Source organism: Syngnathoides biaculeatus, chromosome 9, assembly GCF_019802595.1.
Source record: "Syngnathoides biaculeatus isolate LvHL_M chromosome 9, ASM1980259v1, whole genome shotgun sequence".
NCBI classification, from domain to species: Eukaryota; Metazoa; Chordata; class Actinopteri; order Syngnathiformes; family Syngnathidae; genus Syngnathoides; species Syngnathoides biaculeatus.
In genome coordinates, this window is record NC_084648.1 from 18,551,430 (window position 1) to 18,575,078 (window position 23,649).

General features: G+C 42.7%; 1 protein-coding gene across 1 annotated transcript; it reads right to left on the bottom strand.

Moving 5' to 3' along the window:
• Positions 1-619: 619 nt before the first annotated feature.
• rab11fip4b (RAB11 family interacting protein 4 (class II) b) lies at positions 620-22,652 on the bottom strand. Its single transcript, XM_061830163.1, has 13 exons — positions 22,210-22,652; positions 12,382-12,614; positions 12,098-12,316; positions 10,276-10,410; positions 9,011-9,046; positions 7,686-7,785; positions 6,349-6,452; positions 6,126-6,266; positions 5,946-6,027; positions 5,683-5,820; positions 5,432-5,590; positions 3,763-3,906; positions 620-1,723 (listed from the first exon to the last, which is right to left on the bottom strand). The coding sequence occupies exons 1-13, from the start codon at positions 22,285-22,287 to the stop codon at positions 1,607-1,609; spliced, it is 1,686 nt and encodes a 561-aa protein (XP_061686147.1). The 5' UTR covers positions 22,288-22,652; the 3' UTR covers positions 620-1,606.
• Between the last annotated feature and the right edge of the window lie 997 nt (positions 22,653-23,649).

Below are 23,649 nucleotides of genomic sequence, written 5' to 3' on the forward strand. Positions count from 1 at the left end.
ATTAGTCAAATAAAAGCACGTGTTGTAGTGAAAAGTAATGATATACATACCGGTATATGTAAATTCTTCAGAAGAAAAATACAAAGATATGAATGTGGTATATTTTAATAGCTCCATTTGCTCCTCCAATTTCAACCCTTTCAGCCCGCGTGAAACCTTTTGCTAAGCAAGACGCAAAACAGCAGGTACAGTATTTGTGCATTAAATAACAATTGCTCGCTATGCTCAATTTTGAGCTCAGATTAGGAAGACTTGTTTACTGACCGTAAAGCAACTGAAACTACAGTATACGGACTTTGTGAGAAATAAGTGTAGAAATTCAACGAAATCATTCTCCCGCAGCATTGTTACATTTTTTTGATTGACAAAAACGCTAACCTTCGCACGGCTACCACACAAACGCACGGGTGCTGCGGATCGACGGATGGCACGTTCGAGCCACTGATGTTCTTTCCCGATAAGATCGGTAAAATATCAATACTTGAAAAAGATTAGCCAGTGGTTTACAAATGCTCACAATGTAATTACAACGTTGACAAGATGGGAGAATGATTAAGACGTACAACGTACCCTTCTGAAAATGATCTTCCCAAGGCACAGACAAAAAGGGTCAACCATGCAGAGGGAAAACAGATCATTTTTGTGCAAGGAAGCAATACTCAAGTTTCAGTTGGTTACATAGTACAGCATATTGTTGTCCCTTCGCACATAAACATGTACATTCATGATATTTACACTTTTATAAAAATTCACACAACCATTTGTGCTGTGTAGTCACGTCGTGAGTACCACGCCAGAGTGGCGAACAGAAGTGGTCACATTCATTCCACCTGATCACGTTTCTTTTGAGATGATTATTGCGAACACTCGTTTAAGCTTCCAACCCTCGGGGGAGATGCATTTTACGTATAATTCCAGTTTGAAGACGCTGCACCTTCTTTCTCCCTAAAGTGACGACATACGACAGAACCCATGTAGAAAAACCTTGAGCGGATCGAGGGACACAACGCGTGTCATTACAAAAGTCTTGGAAGACGTCGTTTGGAGAGGAAACACAAATACAGCAGAACCTCCTTTGACTTCACCTAAACCCTCCTCCTTGACCCATTTGATCCTAAAGTTCTCTCTCACCACCTTCTCCACATTCCACAACTTTCTTTTAAGACGTGCCAATGCCAAACATCACTCACAATCTTTTTTTTTTTTTTTAAAATATGTTCTCCTGCATGACTCTTAAACGTAGCCACTTACAGATCAGATAGTTCTACACTGGCCACACGTCTCGCAGAGTTCAACTATTTGGGGTACACTGAGCAGATTGCTGTTTACAAACATGACAACAGATGATGGGAACGCACCTGTCTGCTGGGTTACAATGTTCCAGTTTTCATATCAGTGCGCACGTAGTCCGGTACAGCGACAGAGACAGTAGAAAAAGGGTGGATGACGTTCGTTCGAGAGTCACAGCAGCAGAACCGTCAAGTCACTCCCCCTTTCTGTCCCTGTTTTTCAGTCCACAAACAGCAGGGGGAGATATTCCAGTTGTTTATGTTCCATTACAGTGTGTCTCGTGTTCTGAACAGTCTCTGAAGAAGCAGAGTCACTGCTAGTTCTTGATTTCCAGGATGGACGGGTTGTGATCGAGGATGGATAGAATGATTTTGTCCATGTACTGCCGCAGGCGCATGTTGATTTCTTCTTGTTCCTTCAGGGCTTCCATTAACTGGGGAAATAGTAGCACCGGCCATACATTTATAAAGAACCGTACAGTAATTGCTTGCCCTTTTCATCCCCTCTTAGGTGTGACAAGTCACTGGTGCGTTAGAAATAATTCTAGTGATGATCTCCATATTGCATAACATCTGCATTATTGACTCAAACGAGGAAAGACGTCAGGCGGTGCAGTCCTGCGCTGACTCATCCCCCTTTGCTGCTCTCCACTGCACGGTCACGGCCTGCCTTAGTTTTGTGTTGTCGGTTTTCCCAAAAAACTACTAATTACATCCGGAGTGACACTCCCCAAGAAAAACGGCAATGTAGGAGAACAAAGGTGGACAGTTTTTATTTTCCTACATGTGGCACAGATGGAGGACACAAATTTATTCCGGCAGCATGAAAGCCAACCGCTGCAGCTAAGTGGACGTTGTGGAGTACAATACTGACGTGTCCAGAGTTATAGCTGGCTAACCGTTGGAGCTTTCCGACCTGTCAATTACTCGTACAGTAATAGCCAATCAGATAGCCGCATTGTCTTAACCCCTGGCTTGACACGCCCCCTCTCGCCGTATTGTCCCTCAAGCAATGCTGATTGTCAGTAGCGTGCGCTTGGAAAAGTTAATGTTACAAAGAAAATGGTCCTCAGATGCGCTTGGGGTACGTGCAATTCTGATGATCGATATTCTGCTAGGTTGATTCATTTTCCAAAGCCGAAAACACAGTTGACGAAGTGTCTACGATCGATTAAGGCTTGCGGAAGACCGCACGTACAACTCAATGTGGACAATATCAACAAACACGGGGCTGTATGTTCGAAGGTAACCGAGGGAGAAGTATCTCCTGCTCCGTCCAAAATCTTAATTCCGTGTACATATCCTTGGGTGAAATAGTTGCGACCTCTCTGTAGAACTCTCTTGGACAAGTCTGACGCATTTGGCAAAAAACATAAACCCAATATCATCTGGAATACGTGATAGAGAATCGACTTCAAACGTGTTATGTTCAATCGCCATTTTGAAAGCTTGTGGGACATGGCTAAGGGAAGGCGGAGAATTCTAGAGGAGGAAATAAAAGCAGCCAATGTGATTCGTTTTGGTGTAAGGCAGGGGTCGGGAACCGATGGCTCGCGAGCCATACGTGGCTCTTTTGGTGGTTGCACATGCCTAGTGGAGCCCGCTCATTAGGACATACTGTACTAATGTGAATTCTGTCGTGCAGAGAAGGTTTGTCCGAGTGTGGATGCTGTAGTTGGGTGTGGGAGGCAACGCAAATGACGGTTTGGCCTGGTAGGTTGCCGTAGTTTTTGCGTGGTAGTCGATATCCAGAGGTGCAGAAGAGACTAACGCTGATCGTGTCAGAACAACTAGTTATGGAAAGGTTTTTGACAAAGGTCGCTCAAAGAAAAAAATATGAGGAGTACCGAAGTTTTCAACAAGAATGGACAGCCTTTGTCGAGATGGAGGCTTCTGCTGTCTGTTTAAATTCACAGATGGGAAGTATGCCAAAGTATTCGTACTCGACGTTGCCAATCAACATTTTGCCAAATTCGCATAAAGACAAGATAATCAAACGAATATAAGACACGCCTTTGTCGGCAAGAACTGTTCATCGTCGTACCACCATGATGGCAAATCAAATTGAATTACGTTCACGATTAATGGATGGAAGTCTCAACGCCTGCGTGAAGCTAAATCTGACGACGTATGAAACGGACTATCGAGCCATTAGCAAAACCGGGAAGCACCTGAAGTTGCATTCATGGTAAGAAGAACTTTTGTCATCATTGCTTAGCAACATCATAATGTTATTTAAAAGAATTCTTTATTGTACTCTGAAAGTGTTGGTTCTACATAAAAGCTCAAATACACCTGTATTTTTTTTTTTTTTTTTAAATACTGCACGGCCCTTTTGAAATTACTTTTTAAAATATTTGGTATTTTTGGCTCTCTCAGTCGAAAAGGTTCTCGACCCCTGGTATAAATTGACCAAAGGTGGAATAAGTGTAGCGCCGTGAATCCTTTCCAGACACCGTGTCGTGAATCCTACCTGGTCCCTGGAGGCGTTTTCTATCTCGGCGGCCAGAGACTGGGCCTTGGTCTGCGTGGCGAACAAATTCTTGGCTTCGTACAGGCTCAGGCTGAGAATCTGACCGTTCAGATCGTCGTTCTGCTCCTTCAGCCTCTGGTTCTCCTAGAAATAGACAATTAGAGAAAAGGAAGCGGGTGACGGGGATGTATTTCAAAGTAGCGGCTACTAAAAAAAAAAAAAAAAAAAAAAACCTCGCGCGAAGTCGTTTCCACTTGCTTGGCCACCCAGCATCAAAGGCAGCAGCGCACATCTATGTCGACACTCAATACCTACGGGGCATTAAGCACCGTTATGAGTGCTACCCTGCATTGCCTTTCGCGTGATGACCTTGCGCGGACCGGCGGCCAGAGCGTGAGTTTGCTTTTTCTTCTATGCTTTACTTTATCATTAGCAGAAAGGGACTGCAGTTCTGAATCCCAGGTCGGCTGCGGCAGGTTCAGATTAGTGGTTAACGTGGAGGGGACGGGTCATAAAAGCAATTTTAGCAGTGAACTGGGACGGAGCAGTGCCCCCGACAACCCCGGCCGCTGGAATTCAGGGGGAAGAAAGTCCTGGGACATAAATCGCTGAACACACACACACACACACAGTATAGACATTTACACAAGTGTGCAGGAAACGGCGATGATGAGTTTGCCCTATGAGACGCTTCACTGGGACTGTTTTTACCATTACAGGTCGCGCTTGTTTGTCTAAAACATTAATTTGAAATCAAATTGACCAAGTGCAATACTAAAACTGCAAACACAAGTCAAATAAAATAATTCACCTGTGTGACACCTCTAACAAAGTCAATCATGCGGATGTTTAAAAACACAAGCAAGTACCGTCAACGTTTGCTTAACAGCGGGACGGTAAACTTTACACAGACGGCAAATAATACGTCACAATATTGACATTAATTTCAGGATGCACCAGTACTCATAAAAGACAACAAAAACAAACGAAAGAAACTAGATGGCTTGCCGAATTTAAATGATTAAAGCTCTGCTTAGAGGGTGGCAAAAGCGAACAGAAAGAAAGTTATGTTTTAATATTATGACCAAACGAGTGTATCTACTTTATTTTTTAGGATTAATTGATCATTATGAATTCTGTGGAATTGCTTGTTTGGTTGGGTTAATGTTGTCTTGAGGCAATTGTGTCAAAATGGAGCGGAATACATTGTTGCAACCAGAACAAGAACCGGCAACCAGGTTGCTTTCTGCCAAAGACCCTTGAGAAGTAAGCCGTTTTTAAAACCAACAATGTAAATTATGCCATATGTATGGCGCGCTGTTGCTGGCAGGGTGGGTTCGATTCCCACCCAGGGACAGAATGAATGTGAGTGGTTGTCTGTCTCAAGACAATAAGCGTCCTGTGAGTTTCCAGGGTGGCGTCTGCCTTTTGCCTAAAGTCAGCTGGGATGGGCTCCAACCCCGCTGTGAACTCTCAAGATAAGCGATATAGAAAATGAAGTGATTGACGAAATGCCCACGAAAATGGATGGACTGTGGGATCAATTCTCATCCAACGTTAATGGATTAATGGATAGATGGAGTACGTCTTTGTAATAAAAGGTTTGCCGTTTTCCTAAGATGTCGTACACGGGAACTAACGATGGATGAAATGGATTTAAGAAAAGGACCTGCTTGAGCCTCTTGACCTCGTACTCCATCTCCACCTCCCTGGTCCTGCTGTTGTATTCGGACAGACTGGAAGACGAGCTGCGCCCTCGTCCGGGCTTCTCGGCCTCCAGTTTGAAAAGCTGCAAGTGCTCCAGCTCTCGCCGCAGGTCCTCGATCAGCTGCACAGAAAGCGTCATCATGTTGTGAACCGCATTATAGAATGTCGGTGTTATGTGACAGACAATCTGATTGGTGACATATTCAGTCGCACCTCCTGCATGGCCTCTTTTTCTTGCTGGAACTGCTGCCTGCTCTGCCGCAGTTTGTCCATCATTTTCCTGTACAGGTCCATCTCATCCTTCAAGCGCAAGCTGGTGTCCTCCAGCTTATCGGTCATTCTTTGCTTCTCCTGAGTGCAAACGTGCTTTCATGTTTTTGTGTAGTTACCGCAAAAGATCAGGACTAATGGGTCGGGGGGTATTCCTATATACCGTAGGCGCTCACGCAAGCAAATATCCACAAATTATGGCTCACCTCGTCCAGTTTCTCTGTGTGCGTCTTGAGTCTGCACATGCTAACATGAATTTCATTTTTCTCATCCTCCAGCTGTTTCAACCTAAAAGTATAAAACATACATAATCGTCAGTTCCCCCACGCGCAGGAGGATGGCGACGTGATAAGAACGACTAATATATGCTGGTGTGAACTCCTCACCGGCTGTTCAGCAGCTCAATCTGTGTGTTTTTGTCTTTCTCCATCTTGCTAAAGGCATCTCGGTGTCGTTTCAACTCCCCCTGCAGATTTTGGTTCTCACGGGTCTCCTGGTCTTTCAGCTGCTCCTCCAATTCATTAACTCTGCAATTATTGAATTAACATTGAGTGTTACTCTTACTCCAAACACTGGGAATTGGAAAAAAGTGCTCATTTTGGACCATACCTGTGTACCAAATGTGTATTATCCTGCTTCAGTTTGGACTTCAGATCGCCGTTCAACAAAATTTCACTCTCTAGTTCGGCAACCTTCTTCTCCAAAGAGTTCACCTGACAAAGACAGGGTGTTTGATGAATGCTTAGTTCGAAAAACTCTGTAGCATTCCACACAATTGTATTACCGCCCATTCCCTTTCTACAGTGCTTCGTCTCACAAGAACACCCACAAATTGCACATTATTCACTGTTGAGCGTGTATATTGTTTGGGTTGAATTTTTAAGGCTAAGATCAGGACTCTTAATTAACTGATGAGCTCTTAGCTGCCTTTTTTTGTATTGACAGTTACATTATAAAAGTCAAGTACAGCTTCCGACCAAAGATCTCACTCAGCTGCGCAACTGCGAATTTGCGCACTTGCCACACACTCTCAGCAGAGAGGAAAACAGATCCAGCGCAGTGTACTATAGCCTGACGTGTTTTTTGTTGTTGTTGTTTTTATTTTAACACGCAAGCACACACCCTCTCACAAAGAGCTGCTGCTCAGCCACACCGGGCCACACACGCTACTTCCTTGTTTACCTGACACCGCTCCCCTCCATTTTAAATGGGTACACTCAGAATTACAAACACTGGGGTATGTGAATAATAGAAGAAAAAGTGGTGAAACTGGACGATATTGTCTCTTTTTTGAGTAAAAAAGGTCTGCTCTGAAAGTACAGGATGAGATGGTGTATGATGTTAAAATTCCACCTTGGCACAGCCTGATCAAGGATGAAAGCAGATGAAAGCACAGATGATACAGTGCACAAAAATCTAATTCTGTAATTTTAAATATAGGAGGCAACATAACATTAACCCTAAAACTGTTTGGGAGCATCATTCAGCTTTCAACATGCATTGCAAAAGATATTCTGCAAGCAATAATTGAGTTTTACACCAAGAAAAACAGACGGGAATATCATTATGGATTTAAAAAAAAAAAAAAAAAAATGAAACAAAGTTGGAAGAGACATTTCAAATTTATAGTTAATAGATGGCTTGGTATGTATTTGTATTGCAATTTATTTTTTTGTTGACATTTTCAGTGTAAGTTAGCAAAAACACAAAATTGTTGTTAAAAATGTTCTGATGGGAATGTAATCTGAATCTTTTAATTAGCCATGTAACTTCAAACAGCCCATACGCCTGATGTTGCTCATAGTGGTCAAGAGGGGCGCTCACGGGCTTTGTGTGTTTGCTCAGACACGGAAAAAATTAGAGGGAACATTGCTTCCAACTGCAGGAGAAAGTCAAGGATCAAAACCCCGACTAGCGCTTTGCTGCTACTTTCGATATGAACGTACCTTCTCGTTGATGTCGATGTCACAAGAATCGATGCTGTCTCGGAAAAGGTCCTCGGTGCTGCCGTTGCTGCTACTCAGGTTGCTGTTGTGGAGCAGCTGTCTGCTCAAACACAAAGTGGCACATAGTGGATCTCTTTAGTGTGTTTGCACGTCTGGAACAGGGAGGACAAATATCTCTCCGATGAAGGCGGGAAGACAGAACGGCACCCGAGGCCAACGTCAACGGGAGAAGGTGTCGCAAACAGAACTAAAATAGCGCACACACGCTATGTCAGCAGCGTTGTAAATAAGCTGTTTTTATGTCTAAATTGACATTTCAATTGTTATTCATGCCGTTAAAGAACAAGAGCGGCCTCTCGTTCTTGGGGATACTCAAAAGAGGAAACTCTCAAAGGAGGAACAGATAACGAGGGCAATAAAAGGGGAAGAAAGAACCAAAGGAGACACGCAGAGAGAGAGACGACAGTGCAGGCGTCAAGCGTTATATTGAATACATAGATCAGCTCTGACAGCCCATTTTCACTCTGTCACTATAACTCAATCGGTGCACCTGGAAAGAGGGATACAAAACATGTGACCGGGTGCGAGCCAACAGACCGTGCAGCCCGGAGCAACGATTTTTTTACGGCACGTTCTGTGAGCGATGTCGAAACTTTTATTGGAATAAGCAGTTAATACTTAACTAACTGGTTGAGTACAACACCACACGGGAAAGCCAAAAAACAATGACGTAGTAAATGCTCATCTGATGGATTATTTTCTGGCTATGTGGACAACAACCAAACTTTTATTTCCTTTACTATTCGTTGAAAGTAATGAACTTAACCTGACGTACCGGTAACCAAAATCCTAACGCATTTAAGAAAGATATGTCACAATATTAAAAAAAAAAAAAAAAGTTAAGTTCACTAAATATCAATCCATCCATTTTCTTTGCCGCTGATCCTCATGAGGGTCGCGGGAGTGCTGGAGCCTATCCCAGCTGGCATCGGGCAGGAGGCGGGGTACACCCTGAACTGGTCGCCACCCAATCGCAGGGCACATCGAGACAAACACCCACACTCACAATCACACCTAGGGACAATTTAGAGTGTCCGATTAATGTTGCACGTTATCGGGTTGTGGGAGGAAACCGGAGTGCCTGGAGTAAACCCACTCAGGCACAAGGAGAACATGCAAACTCCACACAGGCGGGTCCGGGATTGACCCTCTGACTTTGACGAAATTGCAACGCAGTTTTGCCCTCAAAAGGCCTCAAAACAAACACAGATCCTCTCACAAAGACAGACAGAAAGACAAAGGCACTAAGAAAAGGTCTTCCTTACCTCCCAAAGGCTGTGCTGGAGATTTTCCTGTTGGGGCTGCTCCAAAAAAATGGGTGAGAGAGTTAGATCAGTCGATTGCCAAGGAGCTGTATCACGGATCAACAAGGGAGTGGGGTTGGGGGGGACCGCAGCAGGCCTTTAAAAGCCTCTTAAGATGTAAGACATAAAATATGAAATAGCTACACTTATTTACTCAAGGGATGTAAATAAAAATGACTCCGTCATCACTTCTTCAATGTTGACCCCATTTGAGTCCATCTTTAAAATGACTCAGACGTACCAAACTGAATGTATGTGCAATCATGTCATCACTTTAAGGGTCACCCTGGATTGTGTTTCCATGAATAGATTCCCTGCTGCAACGCCTAATGAGCTAACCGTTAGCATTATGTAAGAATGAATTAAGACTTTATATTTCGGAGGGTGTGTGGAACACAATGTTTCTTTTATTTGTAGACAACCGCAAAATTATCTCACACGTCATTCCCCAACTGTTTGTTGCACAAGTGGCATTCATTTTTATTTTCAAAAATAGTTTTCTGTAAAGTTACCTTTGAAGACTGTAAACAGTATCGACTTTTTCCCTGAGATTTGGAAAGCATCTTAGAGATATATTTCATAAAAAGTAGGCGAGGCTTAAATAAGTGAATATACCGGTGTTCTTTTTTTAAAGTGGCTTGGATAATGAAACACCGTATTTTCCGCATTATAAGGCGAACCTTCAATGATTGGCCTAATTTCAAAACTTTTTTCATATATAAGGCGCATAGAATAGATGGTACAGTTGATTATGTTATGCATCCATTAGATGGAGCTACAGCAAATTCTCAATTTTTAGCCATATATAAGGCGCACCGCCTGTTTTTGAGACTTTTAGGTGCGCTTTATAGCGCGCAAAATACAGTATGTTGCTGTAAGGTGATCGGATAAAAATACTACTATTACTTATCGGGAATTGAACTGCTGAAATAAATTCACATTTCGACTATAAAATGTACCTGTATACCTACCATAGCGGTTTGGAATTATCAACTCAAATTGTCAAATTGAAATGTTGTTTCAAAGACAAACGCGTAAGATAAAATGTGCCAATTTACGAGTGGGATTATTATCGTCATTTGACAGCTAGATTCTATGATGTGCAATTCTTTACTGAGGGAAAAAGTCTTGAATTGGGCCAGTTGTGGTCAATTCTAACTTATTAATAAACCGTATCACGTAGTCCCACAGACCAAATGGTAAACATGACGGACTGGCGTTTCTACCTGTTGGCCTTGAGATTTTTGAGACGTGCTTCCAGGTCGTTCAGCAGGTTGACCTTTTTGCTGCACTGAGAACAGTAGACGTCCACCATCTCGCCGGGGTAATGCTGACGCACCTTCCGAGGTGTTTGTCCCGCACTGCCGACACACGCAAACGCAGTCACGCCTTGGGGAATCTCATCTACTTGTCAGGGGAGGCAGACTGAGCTAACAAAGTACTGTTGCGTAACCTTAGTGCCAGAATTGGGTGTCGTGCAGTCAGTTCGAAAGTCAAGTCACCTATATATAACCGACGCTTTGTTAATAGAACTCTGCTGCTAAATCACTTCCACGCCCACTTATGGATGTAATTGTCTTTCCATACAGGGCCTGTAATTACTGTTCCCTTTCTTTCTTTGAAACTGTCCGAATATAAGTGGTACTCGGGTTGAGTTTGTAGTGTAATGACTGTCAGTCCTTAATGGCTTCATGTCAGGGTGCAATCATCAAATGCAGACCTGTGAAATTGTTTCTTCCTTTTTGGGCCCCAGAATCAAAGGCTATTACGATGCAAAAACAAAGATGAATGCTTTACATTCAACATTAATTTAAAATTTAATTCATTCATTTCAATTAAACACATTGTATAAACTCATTCACTGTCCGGTCCAAAGAGCGCCGCACATTTATTTATAAAATAGCTTAAATTAATTGAAAATGGGAAGTGTTTATTCAGGGAGCGGCCTTCACTTGTTCTTCACTGCACAATTATTATTATTATTATTATTTTACTTGGGCGGCACGGTGGATCAGCAGGTAGAGCGATAGTTTCACAGTTCTGAGGACCCGGGTTCGATCTCGGCCCCGCCTCCGTGTAGTTTGCATGTTCTCCCCGTGCCTGCGTCGGTTTTCTCCGGGTGGGCACTCCGGTTTCCTCCCACATGCCAAAAACGTGCATAATTAATTGGACACTCTAAATTGCCCATAGGTGTGATTGTGAGTGTGGCCGTTTGTTTCGATGTGCCCTGTGATTAGCTAACAACCAGTTCAGGGTGTACCCCGCCTCCTGCCCGTTGACAGCTGGGATGGGCTCAAGCACACCCTGCGACCCTTGTGAGGATAAGCGGCAAAGAAAATGCTGCTGTTTTGGTTAGCAACAGGGTTCCAATGTGCTCAGCAAGTATTCCTTTAATATTATGTGCATGAATGAAAAACCATGCGCATGAGCTGAAAACAATTCAGATAGTACTTTTTTTTATGAATTGAGAAAATACAATCAGCACGTTACACAGGTATACTGCGACAGTTGTTTCGATACAACTAATTACATGTACGTAGTCTATTTTTTGTCCAGAAAAAAATTGAGTATCAACACGAGTTGTTGTTTAGCTCATTGTTTGGCCTAATTTCCACTCATTTAAAAGTCCTTCCCATTCCCCACAGCCTGCCATCTAACACTTCAGCGAAATCCAGCCCTCATTCGGAATATAATTCTCTCTTTGCCAGCTCACTTTTAAGTTTAGCCTGCCTGGTATGTGTGGGGCGGGGGAGAGGGAAGGGAAACTGCAGTTTTCTCTGCTTTATCAGTCAGGAGTGTTAATCGCATTAAACAAAAAGCCGCTGGTGGTCCTGGGGCAAAAGTTCCAAACTTGTGGGTAGAAACATACATCAAAGCGAGGGGAAACTACTGCTGCTGAGTACTTAACGCTTATATTCAAGGATGAACTGATACCAGTACCGCTATACAGATACTGTACATCTGTACTCATAATTGACTTGAAAAAATAATGCTCGATATTATGCAGCGCATGCTTTTGTTTTTTTGTCGTCTCCGAGGCCTGCTTACCTTGAGGACACAGATGAGCCAAGATCCGAGTACCCGTTGATGCGAGTCTCGTCGTCTAGACAGGGACTGCTGGGAGCGTAGTCGGGCTCCTCGCCTTCGCCGTAGTCCTCAAACTGCTCCTCGTTCAGCGAAGCCGACGAGCGCGTTGACAGGTCGGAGGTGACGGAGTTGCTTGTGCCGCTTGTCCTGATGACATCACAGTGACAGAATGCACTCTTGCTGAAATAAAACGGCACAAAATGTTACATCTTCCTCAGAAACCCACGAAATGAAATCTGCCCTACTTCTCAGCGGGGAAGAAGAGATCGCCCAAGATGTCTTCTTTATCCCCCAGTCTGGTGAGACCTTCCGAGGTGTCGGACCCTTGGGTGCTCTCCACCGCGCTGTCTCGATCCGAGTCTCTCTCCTTGCCCTCGTCGTCGTCTTCCTCTCCAGGCAACACTGGGCTGCCGGGTAAGGCGTCAGGATAACCCCGCGTGCCCATGATGACTGGAACGTGCCGCTCGTCTTCGCTGGACTGCAGAACGACGGGCAAGAGGAAAGACGGCATCGGATTATTTACTCTTCGAAGTCATTGCAATTCTATTGCTATCATTTAGTCCACTGAGAAAAATCACATAAATCACTCGTAGCGCACTCTTCGTGCCGAAATTCCACCATATGGTCCACGAAAAGCATCATTATGAATACAAATGACCTGTGCTGATCAATGCTATGTGAAGGGCGAATCATATTGACGAATGAAGCAAAAAAAGAAGAAATGCAATTAGCAAGAAGAACATTAAGAACAGCCTGCCAGAGAACTTCAAGGTAGCAGCGAATGTTCTTGTTTTTAAGAACAGGCTCAAGATTTACCTTTTTCCATTTCACTTTTAAATCACATGTAATAATCATATTTTTTTTTTCATTTGTATTCCCACTGTTATTGTATTCACTCTTACATTGGTTTTATATTACATTTTCAGATCTGAAGTTTTTTTTTTTTTTTAACTGCGTAATCACTGAATGCATTTTTATTGATACATTGTGTATTTTCAATCATGATATCTCACACTTCTGTTAACCTAAAAAGGACTTGCAAGTTTTCTTAACATTTATTAGACACTGCCTGTAAGGTAATTTAAAAAATGTTGAGAGATTGTTTTGTTTTAAGTGTGGCACATTCCTAAATCACATTTTAACGCATATCTAGTAAATTCCTCTCTGTGGGAATATTCCTAAGCTCATAGCAGGGGGTCTGGAGATGAGGAGGAAGCGGGATGAAAAGGTTGATGGGTCATAGGTCAAAGGCCCCGGCACACTGCATTCAAGTGTTTCAATCTAGTGTGATACAACAAGTTTTATCTCAGCATGCCTGAGCAGCTGATGAACGGCAACAACGCATGAGGGGGAGGAGAAGAAGTGACGAAATTGGACTGCAACGGTTCCTGAAGTGGAGAAAGACTAAAAAGCAGGGAATTGTGCAAAAAAAATGAAAAAAATAGATATGCTGATTGAGGATGCTCAGTCTGACTGCGATTGGAACGAAATACCAGTTGTACTTGTTCTGCAAATCTCAGATGAGGACAAAGTTGGTCATAAAAAAAAAAGAATTAGATACTGAAGACCTAAATGGGCCAGGCGAGACAAAGGTTGTTGATTTGCGTTTACTAAACTATTACAGCATTAAGCAAAGTACCACTTATTTGAAAAAGAACCATTCCTGGTTACTGAGCCTTATCGTGATGTGATACTTCACACTGTACATGGTTATAAACACTCAGTTTCTTGATGTATTTTTAACCGTTGAAAAGTAGGAGGGTTTTTTTTCCCCCATTGATGTGCTACAACAATGGGGAAGTACGTTTCCAATAGTTTCTCTTTTCAGATATTCTGACAGTTCCTGCTTCAGACACTCAAGTAATTGCACATGGGCACTGGCACCGCTGTTTACAAAAAGAATCTGACGCAATGGGTGCGTTGCTATTAAAGAATTTGCCGGACAGTTTATCCAGTTTTTGCATTTCATAGGTGTGAATTGCTTTAGGCAAGCATCCAACCAACTAGCAAAATAGTCTCAGTGTCATGACAGTTGCAGATGGTTGGCTGCCGTCGTGTGGATGCCTGAATAAGAGTCGTTTCTGTGAAACGATGTTTCGCACTGTTACGTTTTCTTTTGATTTTACTGCCTTCCTCTTTTGTTTCCATTGAAGTTGTTGGGACTCTCTGCCAGTCGTAAACAAAGCTCCGGCATCGCGTCACACATTTCAAGACCCGCCCTTGTGTGATGTTTGACAAGGAGCAGCAGTGATTGAACATCTGGCCTGATACATGAGCCTCTTGAGCTCACGTGACCCAATTAACACTCAAACACCCGAACATTAATATAGCCCGAGTCCCTGATGGAGATTTTTTTTTGATGATGAGGCAGACGAGCATCCCAAAAAGCCCCCCCAGCCCCAGACAGCTACTTCTGTTAGACCCCGTTTTGTATCTGTTGTATCCATATTTGTCCTCTAATTGGTTGCCACGTGTTATGTCGACAGCGCTGGCTCGGGAGCGGCGAGGTAGGCAGAGAGCTTTGTTAGGGAAGATCGACAAACTGGAATGACCTCATTTCAGGCTACTCTGCAGAAAAACATCTACAACTCAGGAATATGTGAACTATTTTAATTTGTATTTCACATGATTAATTAATGAGGCAATATTGAGAAAATATTACAACCTAAATACTGTTAAAAATTGGTTTGGTAAAATATGGCAACTTTAAATATGTCCTATTAAGATCACTATTATTTAACATCTGTGTTTTCAACTAGACAGTAAACTGACTTGAGTATGAGGTAAAGGAAAGTTGTACCGACAAAATAGTTCTTAATTAATACCTGTATAGAATACACATATCAAAACCGAAATCACAACACTAAGACACAAACCTGTATCACCACCATTGGCACAACAGCAACATACTGTTTCCAACTCCCACAGTCATAATGATAACTATAATTAGTCCTCATCAAACTTGTATGTGAAAATTGATTTGCGACTATTTTTATACGGTAAGAGTCATCTAATTGGAGTGTGCGAAACTGCAGCAATCACTCCTGCTAGGTCAGTGCGTGAGAAGGGCAGGCCAGAGGAGGAAACACGGCTGGTAAATCTGAATAACCCAAAAATTACGGACCTTGGTATGTAATTTAGATTGGCAGTATGGGAGAGTGTTGACAACACGTTTGAAAACAGATTGAAATCGCAAGTGAAATCTTGCTCAACGAGACGGGAACAAAAAAAAACCTGGTGGTTGACAAGGGTTGTCTGAGGTCTCAATGATCTTGCATACTGTATAAACTACATTGATTAGATGGGGTGCAGAATGCTTTGAATCAGTGTGAGTCAGTGCAGCGAAGGGAATACGGCATTAGCTGAAGGAGAAGGAGGATGGACAGATGATGCGGGAGAGGAAAACAAGGAGAGAAAATGCAGCAGAATGTTGAGATTGGACTGCAAAGGTTCTCTTCTACAGCTGTAACTCTTATTTCCCTGCATTCAGTTTCCTTCACCGTCGGGTGTTGGCAACACCGAAAGATTTGCAAGTGGATTTAATGCCTTGCGTCGGATGTTCAGGCCGAGCTGTCGCCAGCGGGTGCTTGTGTCATCTCGCATCCATTCAGAGGGTCCGAGAGGACGCGACAAAATTCTGAAAGTGGCTTTGCAATTCTTTTGGGATTAGACTTGCAAACAGATAAGATAATCATGAACGTTTTGAATACACGATTCCAAACTGAATTTTTAAATCAGTGGCCCTGCCTCCTTTTACTTATTTTTCTGCAGTTGTAATATCGGCTGCTGATTTCGCAACAAAATCAAAACAACACCGAAAATACAGTTAAAGAAAACAGAATGTTTTAACAAAGGAGCCAACTTATCTCGTGTTTTTGTAACCTCACTCTAATCATTTCCTCAAGCTAACTGATAGCATCAATGGCCAGTGACAGTGAAATCACATCATTGCGAGGAATGTAAATCATTGCGGGAAAGTGCACACACAGGGCACGTGTATACACGTGCAGTACTAAGGGTAAAAAGTAAACTATCCGTAAATAGCCAGTATAATTTTTAATACAATTTTATCAAATTTGCCCTGTTACGCACAGTATATTCATATTTGTAAAAATGTATGGAAAACGTGCTCTAGTAAAATAATTTTAAAAATAAGTATTTGTATGTACACTAATTAAAATCTCTTGGGATATCAACCATTTATTCAGGATTTTTTTTTTTTTTTTTTTTTACAATAAGTAGATTTTTTTTTTAAATTCATCGATCGTTTGCAGTATTCAGAATGTCTATATTTGTTTTTCCAGACAACAGTGAAAGGGGATTCTCGTATCAATGTTGTCATCCATGTACGACACGCAACAAGGCAAAAAAAAAAAAAAAATCTCTTACTAGATTGTCCTCGTGAAACCATACTGCACCCTTGCGAATACACATTGTCAAAGATTTGTTCCAAATAAATTGAATTTACTTCGACAGTATGTCGAGTCAAGAACTATTACGGTGCATTTGCTGAGAGAGGAGCTCCTGCATATTGGAGAAGCCAAAGTCCACGATAACATTATGTCATCATCATCGACGTGCAACTCTGAACGTCAATAACAAAGTTTCAAGCCTCTTGGTGCAGTATTACTAAAGCCAGAAGTACGACACCAACCACAAGCCCCAGCAGCATGCTAGATGATCTCATAAGCTCCCCGCAGACTAAGTTATGACTCATATTTCACTATCAGTTTGTGAAAACTGGAAGAACTGTTGACTCACAATTCTTGAGGATTTCAATTTAAAACTTCCTCCTTCTAAATTTATCTTTTATTACTGGCTGCCCGAAAATAAATCAACATGGAAACTTGACTGCATCCTGACATATGACGTGTGTCAGAAAAGTGAACAGAAATTGTGAACAGGTGTATTCGCATGGCGAAGCTAGTTGTACCACCACAACTTCAGCCGCTTCCTGCACATGGAATGAACCACAAGCAGCACAATCTCTTTGTAGACATGATGGTTGATAGTCTGACCCACACTGAAGGCGCAAACTAGTCTGTGTTTGAAATTATGGGGTGGCGTTGACGCCAGTCCAGGAACTTTTCTGACATACCTCACGTATAGCTGTACCGGCACAGGTTTTAAATACACAGACATTTGCTTGTTTCTAATGGGATCCTAAGGGACTCAGGTAGCAGCTTGGATTACTAAGAATGTTGGCCTGGATAAAGCACAAAGCAGGGAGGGGCATGCGGTGGCTGTGTGCAGGCATTCATACCGAAACTCTGTTCAGGTAAGACCAGGAAAACCCGTGGGAAAATGCGGCTTCATTTTTACCGGCCTCGTGACGCAGAACAAGATTTGTGTGTCATTGAAAATATATGAGCGGAGAGCTGTTTACATACAGATACTAACGTAGGTGTACAATGTCAACAGACACTCCTTTTATTACAGAGATAGACACTTGACTCTGTGCTGTTTTGGTTATTAATACAGTTCATACCAGGAACAATCAATGTATTGAAGAATCAATCCATCCAAGGAGTGGCATTTACCATTAATTTTGTTTTCCTTGGAAAAACAGTAGCGCCTATTTGAGTACATTCGTTTTGCTTCTTTCGCACCGATTCCCCTCATGAAGCAGTATATTTCTGTAACTGTGTACGCGTTGGCATAGCGACACGGCTCATGACAAAAAGATAATTAGTCTGTGCCAGAGTCTGGTGTGGGACAATGTTGATGGCTTTCACCGCAACGGGGTGCGTTTCTAGGGTGTCACCACTTCACGTCTAAGTGATGGCTTTCCGCTATTCCTTTTCAAAGTGCAACCACTCCATTTCTGTTACTACCCTGATCCTAAAATCCTACTTCCAAAGCTGGAAAATGTTGACCCTTCTTTCCTGTATGTGGAATAAGCACACCGTTCTTTTGTCTTAAATCGATGGCACGCCATGCAATTCATTGGGCCACGGTGACTATTAGCGGGATGGCCACTATGTGTCTGTAGAACTTGCCATTTTGTGGTCATTAAAGGTAATTAAAACACTAAAGGCTAATAGTGTTGCACCGTCCTTGTACATCTAATAAAACTATGGGTGCGGAATGGCCGTTAAACAAGGAAAACCTGAATCCGTCCCCTCATTGAGACCAAATGTGAGAACATTTTGACATCTTACGAGGGCTGTCACGATCATTTTTTCCAAGATGATATGGTTTGCGGGTGGCACGGTGGCGGAGCTGTAGAGCATTGGCCTCACAGTTTTGAGGACCGGTTCTAATCCTGGCCCCGGCTGTGTGAAGTTTGCATGTGTTTTGTCCTGGCACTCCGGTTTCCCTGACCGTAACTGACATCCCAGAAATATGCAATAATTGGACACTCTAAAGTTCCCTGAGTGTGATTGCGAGTGAGACTGTTGTCTGTCGCCATGTGCACTGCAATTGGCTGGCAACCAGTTCAGGGTGTATTGCCCGATGACAGTTGGGATAGGCTCCAGCACTCCCGCAACCCTAGCGGTTAATGACACACCCGTTCAACTCTATTGGCTCACTGTGTGATCTTCATACCAGCTCACCACAACAATAGCAATTTATGAAGTACGGAAAAACTCTCATTATCCATTTTATTGCTTTTGCTGATAATACAAAAACTGTCTGTCCTTTTTGCGCCAGCAATGTTTTAGAGCATGGGCTGTGATGGCAATGACAGAAAGTATTTACTTGACAACATGCCAGTGAAACATCATGACCAAAGTCAAATTTTGCCCCTTAGTCACCTCATTTAAAATGAGAACACAACACAATAAATTGATTCCTGTTGTGATACAACCTTTTCCTTACAAATTACAACTTGTATTTATTTCATTTTCCACTGGAAACTAAATATTGAATCTCATTAAGCTAGAAAGGAAGAAGAAACTGTTTTGCTGACTCTCTGAGTGCGACCGTAACCCAATGACGCGTGCAAGTGTTGTTGTAAGTCCATTTGTTCTCAGGGTGGCAAACTCTTGAACAGTGTTTACTCTATAACGACTCAAAACATGTCATATCACAACACAAAGAAGGCACAGTGAAGGTAACACTAAACAGACAGGAAGTCAAACAAGTCAGGGATTTGTTGTTTTTCTAAACTTTGGAATAGGACAGTAATAGTTTTTCTTGGCTGTATTCACACCATTTTAATCATTCACTTAGCGCACGGAGGTATTTTTTTAAATCCTGACCCAAGGTTGCCGAGTAAAAACCAAGTTTAAGTCACAAGCTGAATGAGCAGCATTTCAAATGTATTGTCACAACTGGCTACACAATAATGTTGGATAATATCAGTGGTTTTCAAACTGGGGGCGTCACGACAGAGGGGTGGGGGGGTGGGGGGGGGTTGTTTCTGCCCCGCTCGCAGTTAATAATACAATTTCAACCAGCAATTAAAATAACAGGACGCAAATCACAATAGAATGTACTTTAACCAAAATTCATCACTAATGGACAGAAGACAGTATGAGCTAATAATGCAACACTATTTCGGCTTTTTGTTTTGTAACACTTAAGCAGTCATACTCCAAACTACAATCAGTTCCCATTCTGCTCTACAGCCAGAATAGTTTCGTCACATCAAAAGCGAGAGCAGCACAAATAGCTAACGTTCTTTTGTCATAATAATTGTTCAAGGCTGCCTCTTGACAACCAAAGCGCTATGTGTCTGCCTGGTGTCCTCAAATGTCACAGCGCCGAGAGGAGAAGGGGAAGCTGATCTTTTGTTTGTGCTCAACAAGTGCCTCGCTGGCCACGGACGGTTTTGTCGGCCCACGGAATGGGGGGTCATTTCATTGTGCGCTCGGGCAGACCCTCGGCAGGTGGTCAAGGCCCTCGGTCCTGGCCGCTGAGACATTGGCCCTATTACGCTGTTATTTCATAAACAGTAACAAATGTTAAGGGTTTTGTTGAGACTAGGAAGTGCAAAGAAACCAGAGTAAAACAAGAGTGGGGGCGGGGGGTGGGGTGGGGGGGGGTAGATTACTGGAAACATTTTTACCCCACGAGCGTTTGTGTCATCATGACATGTCAAAGTTCACATTTTGCGCCTCAAACAAAAACTGAAAAGCAATTCGCAAATATCGTTTTTTCCCCAATATTTGAACCGTAGAGATGGTGCCAGATAGCTTCGCTGGGCACACAGTAAACAAGGGAAGGAGGCGGAGCCGAAGCGATTTCTACAAATTAAAGGTTAATACAGTGTTGGAACTTGTAAATAACTTTCTAGCTGTAATTATACAATTCATGATCATAGTAGAAAGTCTTGTGTTTTAATGGCCCATCAATTTATTTGTACAAGAAATTGAAATGGAAGGTTATTTCATTTTAAAGAAACATAAAGACGCAGAATTAATGAATGCCTTTCTATTGTTGCCATATTTGTTTTGTGTGTATGTTATTTTTCTCTCTCAGTATCACTACACCAGGTGATATAAAAGAGATTACGGGAAAGGAAGGACTGTTTTAACTCCAGATTAGCCCCCATTCATCCACTACAGCGCAACAGGGTGAGTTAATCTAGTTATTCAATTGCTAGCGTACACGGCGAGCCCGTCCGCACAATTGCGGCTTCAAGATCTTATTTAAGGGACCATAAAAATATAATAATGACAGTAATAATCCCTTCTGACAGGGGAATACACTCAAACAAGATGACTGGGGGAGAAGACAAAAAAGTACTACAACAGGAGTGTTTTTTGATGACGCGGCTCTATGTGAAGGAGTAAATCTCGTTATGTAATGTCCTGTCCAGCACCTGGAGTATTCGACGTCACATGTTGCTATTGACAATCGCACGGCATCTAAATCAAGTCACCATTCTACTATTGGACGGATTTAGGAGTACCATTGTCAAAACCATGTGAGAACTACAACCTTTACCGACCTTTACCACGTTTTGTCGAAATCAGTCTCCCGACCTTTATTGATCCAAGACTTGTTTTCCATGAGAAAAATCTCATGCGACACCAGCAAAGAAAGACGTCACGAAAAGTAGGAAAACCCAACGATGATAATTTCGCCTAAATTTACTTAAAAATTGACTTACTCAACTGATATTCTCACAGGAATCCATGAATTGTTGTTCGAATGACAACAGGTGGACATCCAAGTATGTTTATTGTATTTTCTGCCATCTGATGGAAGAGCATTATTGTAATTGCTCAGCCAGTCATTTGTAGGTATATTTGTAATGGATCATTTTTAGACAAATTCAATAAAATTGGATAATTTCTCACAGCGACGCTGATGAGTGCACACTGGTCTAAAATTTTGAATCGTGTTCATCCTGTTTCTTTGTAAATTGCTGTAATCCGACTTGTTCTTTGCGAATGGACTGGAATATTATATTTCCCACAAGAAAATAGCTGTCCTGCTAGTCCATATGATGTTGAATTTGTTTTTTTCCCCTTCTCAGACAGCAAAGAATACAAACTTGCTGCCGTGGTTCATAAGAAAAAAGGAAGACTAATACCGGATTTTAAAGATCTGCTTCAAACATCACGTTGGAAAATACCAGTTTACCAATTTTAATGCTGGGCTGTCGGAGTTAACGGTTGGTCTGCTGGTTTATACATTTGTAAATCTGCGCCGCCCATCATTAAACCTGTCACTGATCGTTCTGTTAATCAAATGTTAATGTTATGCTATTAGTTTTTAGAATTGTAAAGCGGCCCCGACGTGTTCCTGTGGGCTGACTATGGCCCACGGGTCGTCGGTTCCCCACCAGTGGAAGTTCTAAATGACTAAAATTGTTTTGTTTTGTTTAATTCATCTTGATAAGTCTATTAATGTGTAACATTTATAGATAGCCCACCGAGGGAGTTCAATGAATAAAATAGTAATGATCATGATGGAAGACAGTGTAGAGAAATATTTTAAACCAACAGCTGAGACAGACAAGTGCGCGACAATAATACAACATATTCCAACTAAACCCGCAACAACTGACCTTTCCTACAGAACAAGAAAAGATTTCAACCTCGTTCTTATTTTTACAAGAATAAAAAAAGTGTCGAATATGTTGAGCCGGTTGTCATTTGTCAAGCCCCATTACCCACCTCGCTAGCTAAAGAGGGGGGTCCGCCGTCCAAAGCCCCCCTCTTAGCGTCACACAGACCTTCATCGACCGAATTCATCCACTCTCTCCGGGAGGGGAAGGGCTGGGTTGGGTTGGGTTGGGTTGGAGTCGTCGGTCCTCTGTCTCCGTTCGGCAGCCGACACTGGAACAGGTGCTTCCTCGTCTAGTCGACGACGAAGCTCCGGAAAGACGGAAAAAAAAAAAATAATAAAAAAACTCCAAAGCTCGCGTCGCTGCTAGCTTAAGTAGAACGTTTAGCTCAAAAGCAGGTGAAAACAACCGAGCTGGCCCTTGTCTCCGTCCGTTACACAGGTCACGCGTCCCCCGGAGTGAGAGTCGCTCACACGGCTTGAGTTGTTCTATTCACAGCCTCGCCTTCCTCCTCTTCCTCCTCCTCCGTGTGGGAAGTGGAGAGAGAGCCGCGACGGTTGCTCGTTGCCAGGCAACTGTTCGCGCGGGGCGGGGCTTCCAAGATCCCCGCCCACTCAGGCTATATTTGCATATGGAGTCCCACCCCGACCCCCACCCCATCGGGCTGTGTGGCCCGGCCACCGTACAAAGTGAGGCACAGTGCGGAGTCAAAAGGGGGAATCCCGCAACAACCGAAGTTACGCTTCAGGAATTTCATTGGTCCTTTGAGTGAATTTTCATGGAAAAAAATAAAAATCACAAGACTAGTTAGCCCAGGCGGTATGGTGACGCAGCTGGTAAAGCGTTGGCCTCACAGTTCGGAGGTTCAAACCCGGACTCGCCTCCGTGGACTTTGCAAGTTCTCCCTGTGCCCGCGTAGGTTTTCTCTGAGCACTCCGGTTTCCTCAACGATCCCAAAAACATTCTAAGCACTCTAAATTGCCCCAAGGTGAGTGTGACTGTTGTCTATCTCCATGTGCCCTGCGATTGGCTGGCGACCAGTTCAGGGTGTACCCTGCCCTTTGCCCCTTGACAGCCGGGATAGCCTCCAGCACTCCCCGCGACCTTCGTGAGGATAAGCAGTGAGGAAAATGGATGCACGGATGGATGGTTAGCCCATTACTGGTGTGACTTTTACGCGCAAATAAAGATGTGTAAATATAGAAGTTTTAAAAGGTTTGCATGTGTTCAGTCATTAAAATTAAGACTTCCTCCTTGCAATATTACAACTTTTTTTTTTTTTTAACAAATATGCATTCATTCTCAATATAACTTTTTAAACACAAAATCAGTTTTTATTCTTATAATGCAGCTACATTTGCATGGGGGGAAAAAAACGGTTTGAATGTTGCAACATTGCTATTTTTCAAGTAACAGCACAACTTTATTGCCAAAACCTTGAAACCAGTTTTTGGGGAATATCCAAACATATGGATATGGATATGGATATGGATATGGAGGCCCCATAGCTCATTGGTTAGAGCAATGGTTTTGGTAAATCAGGGGTCAT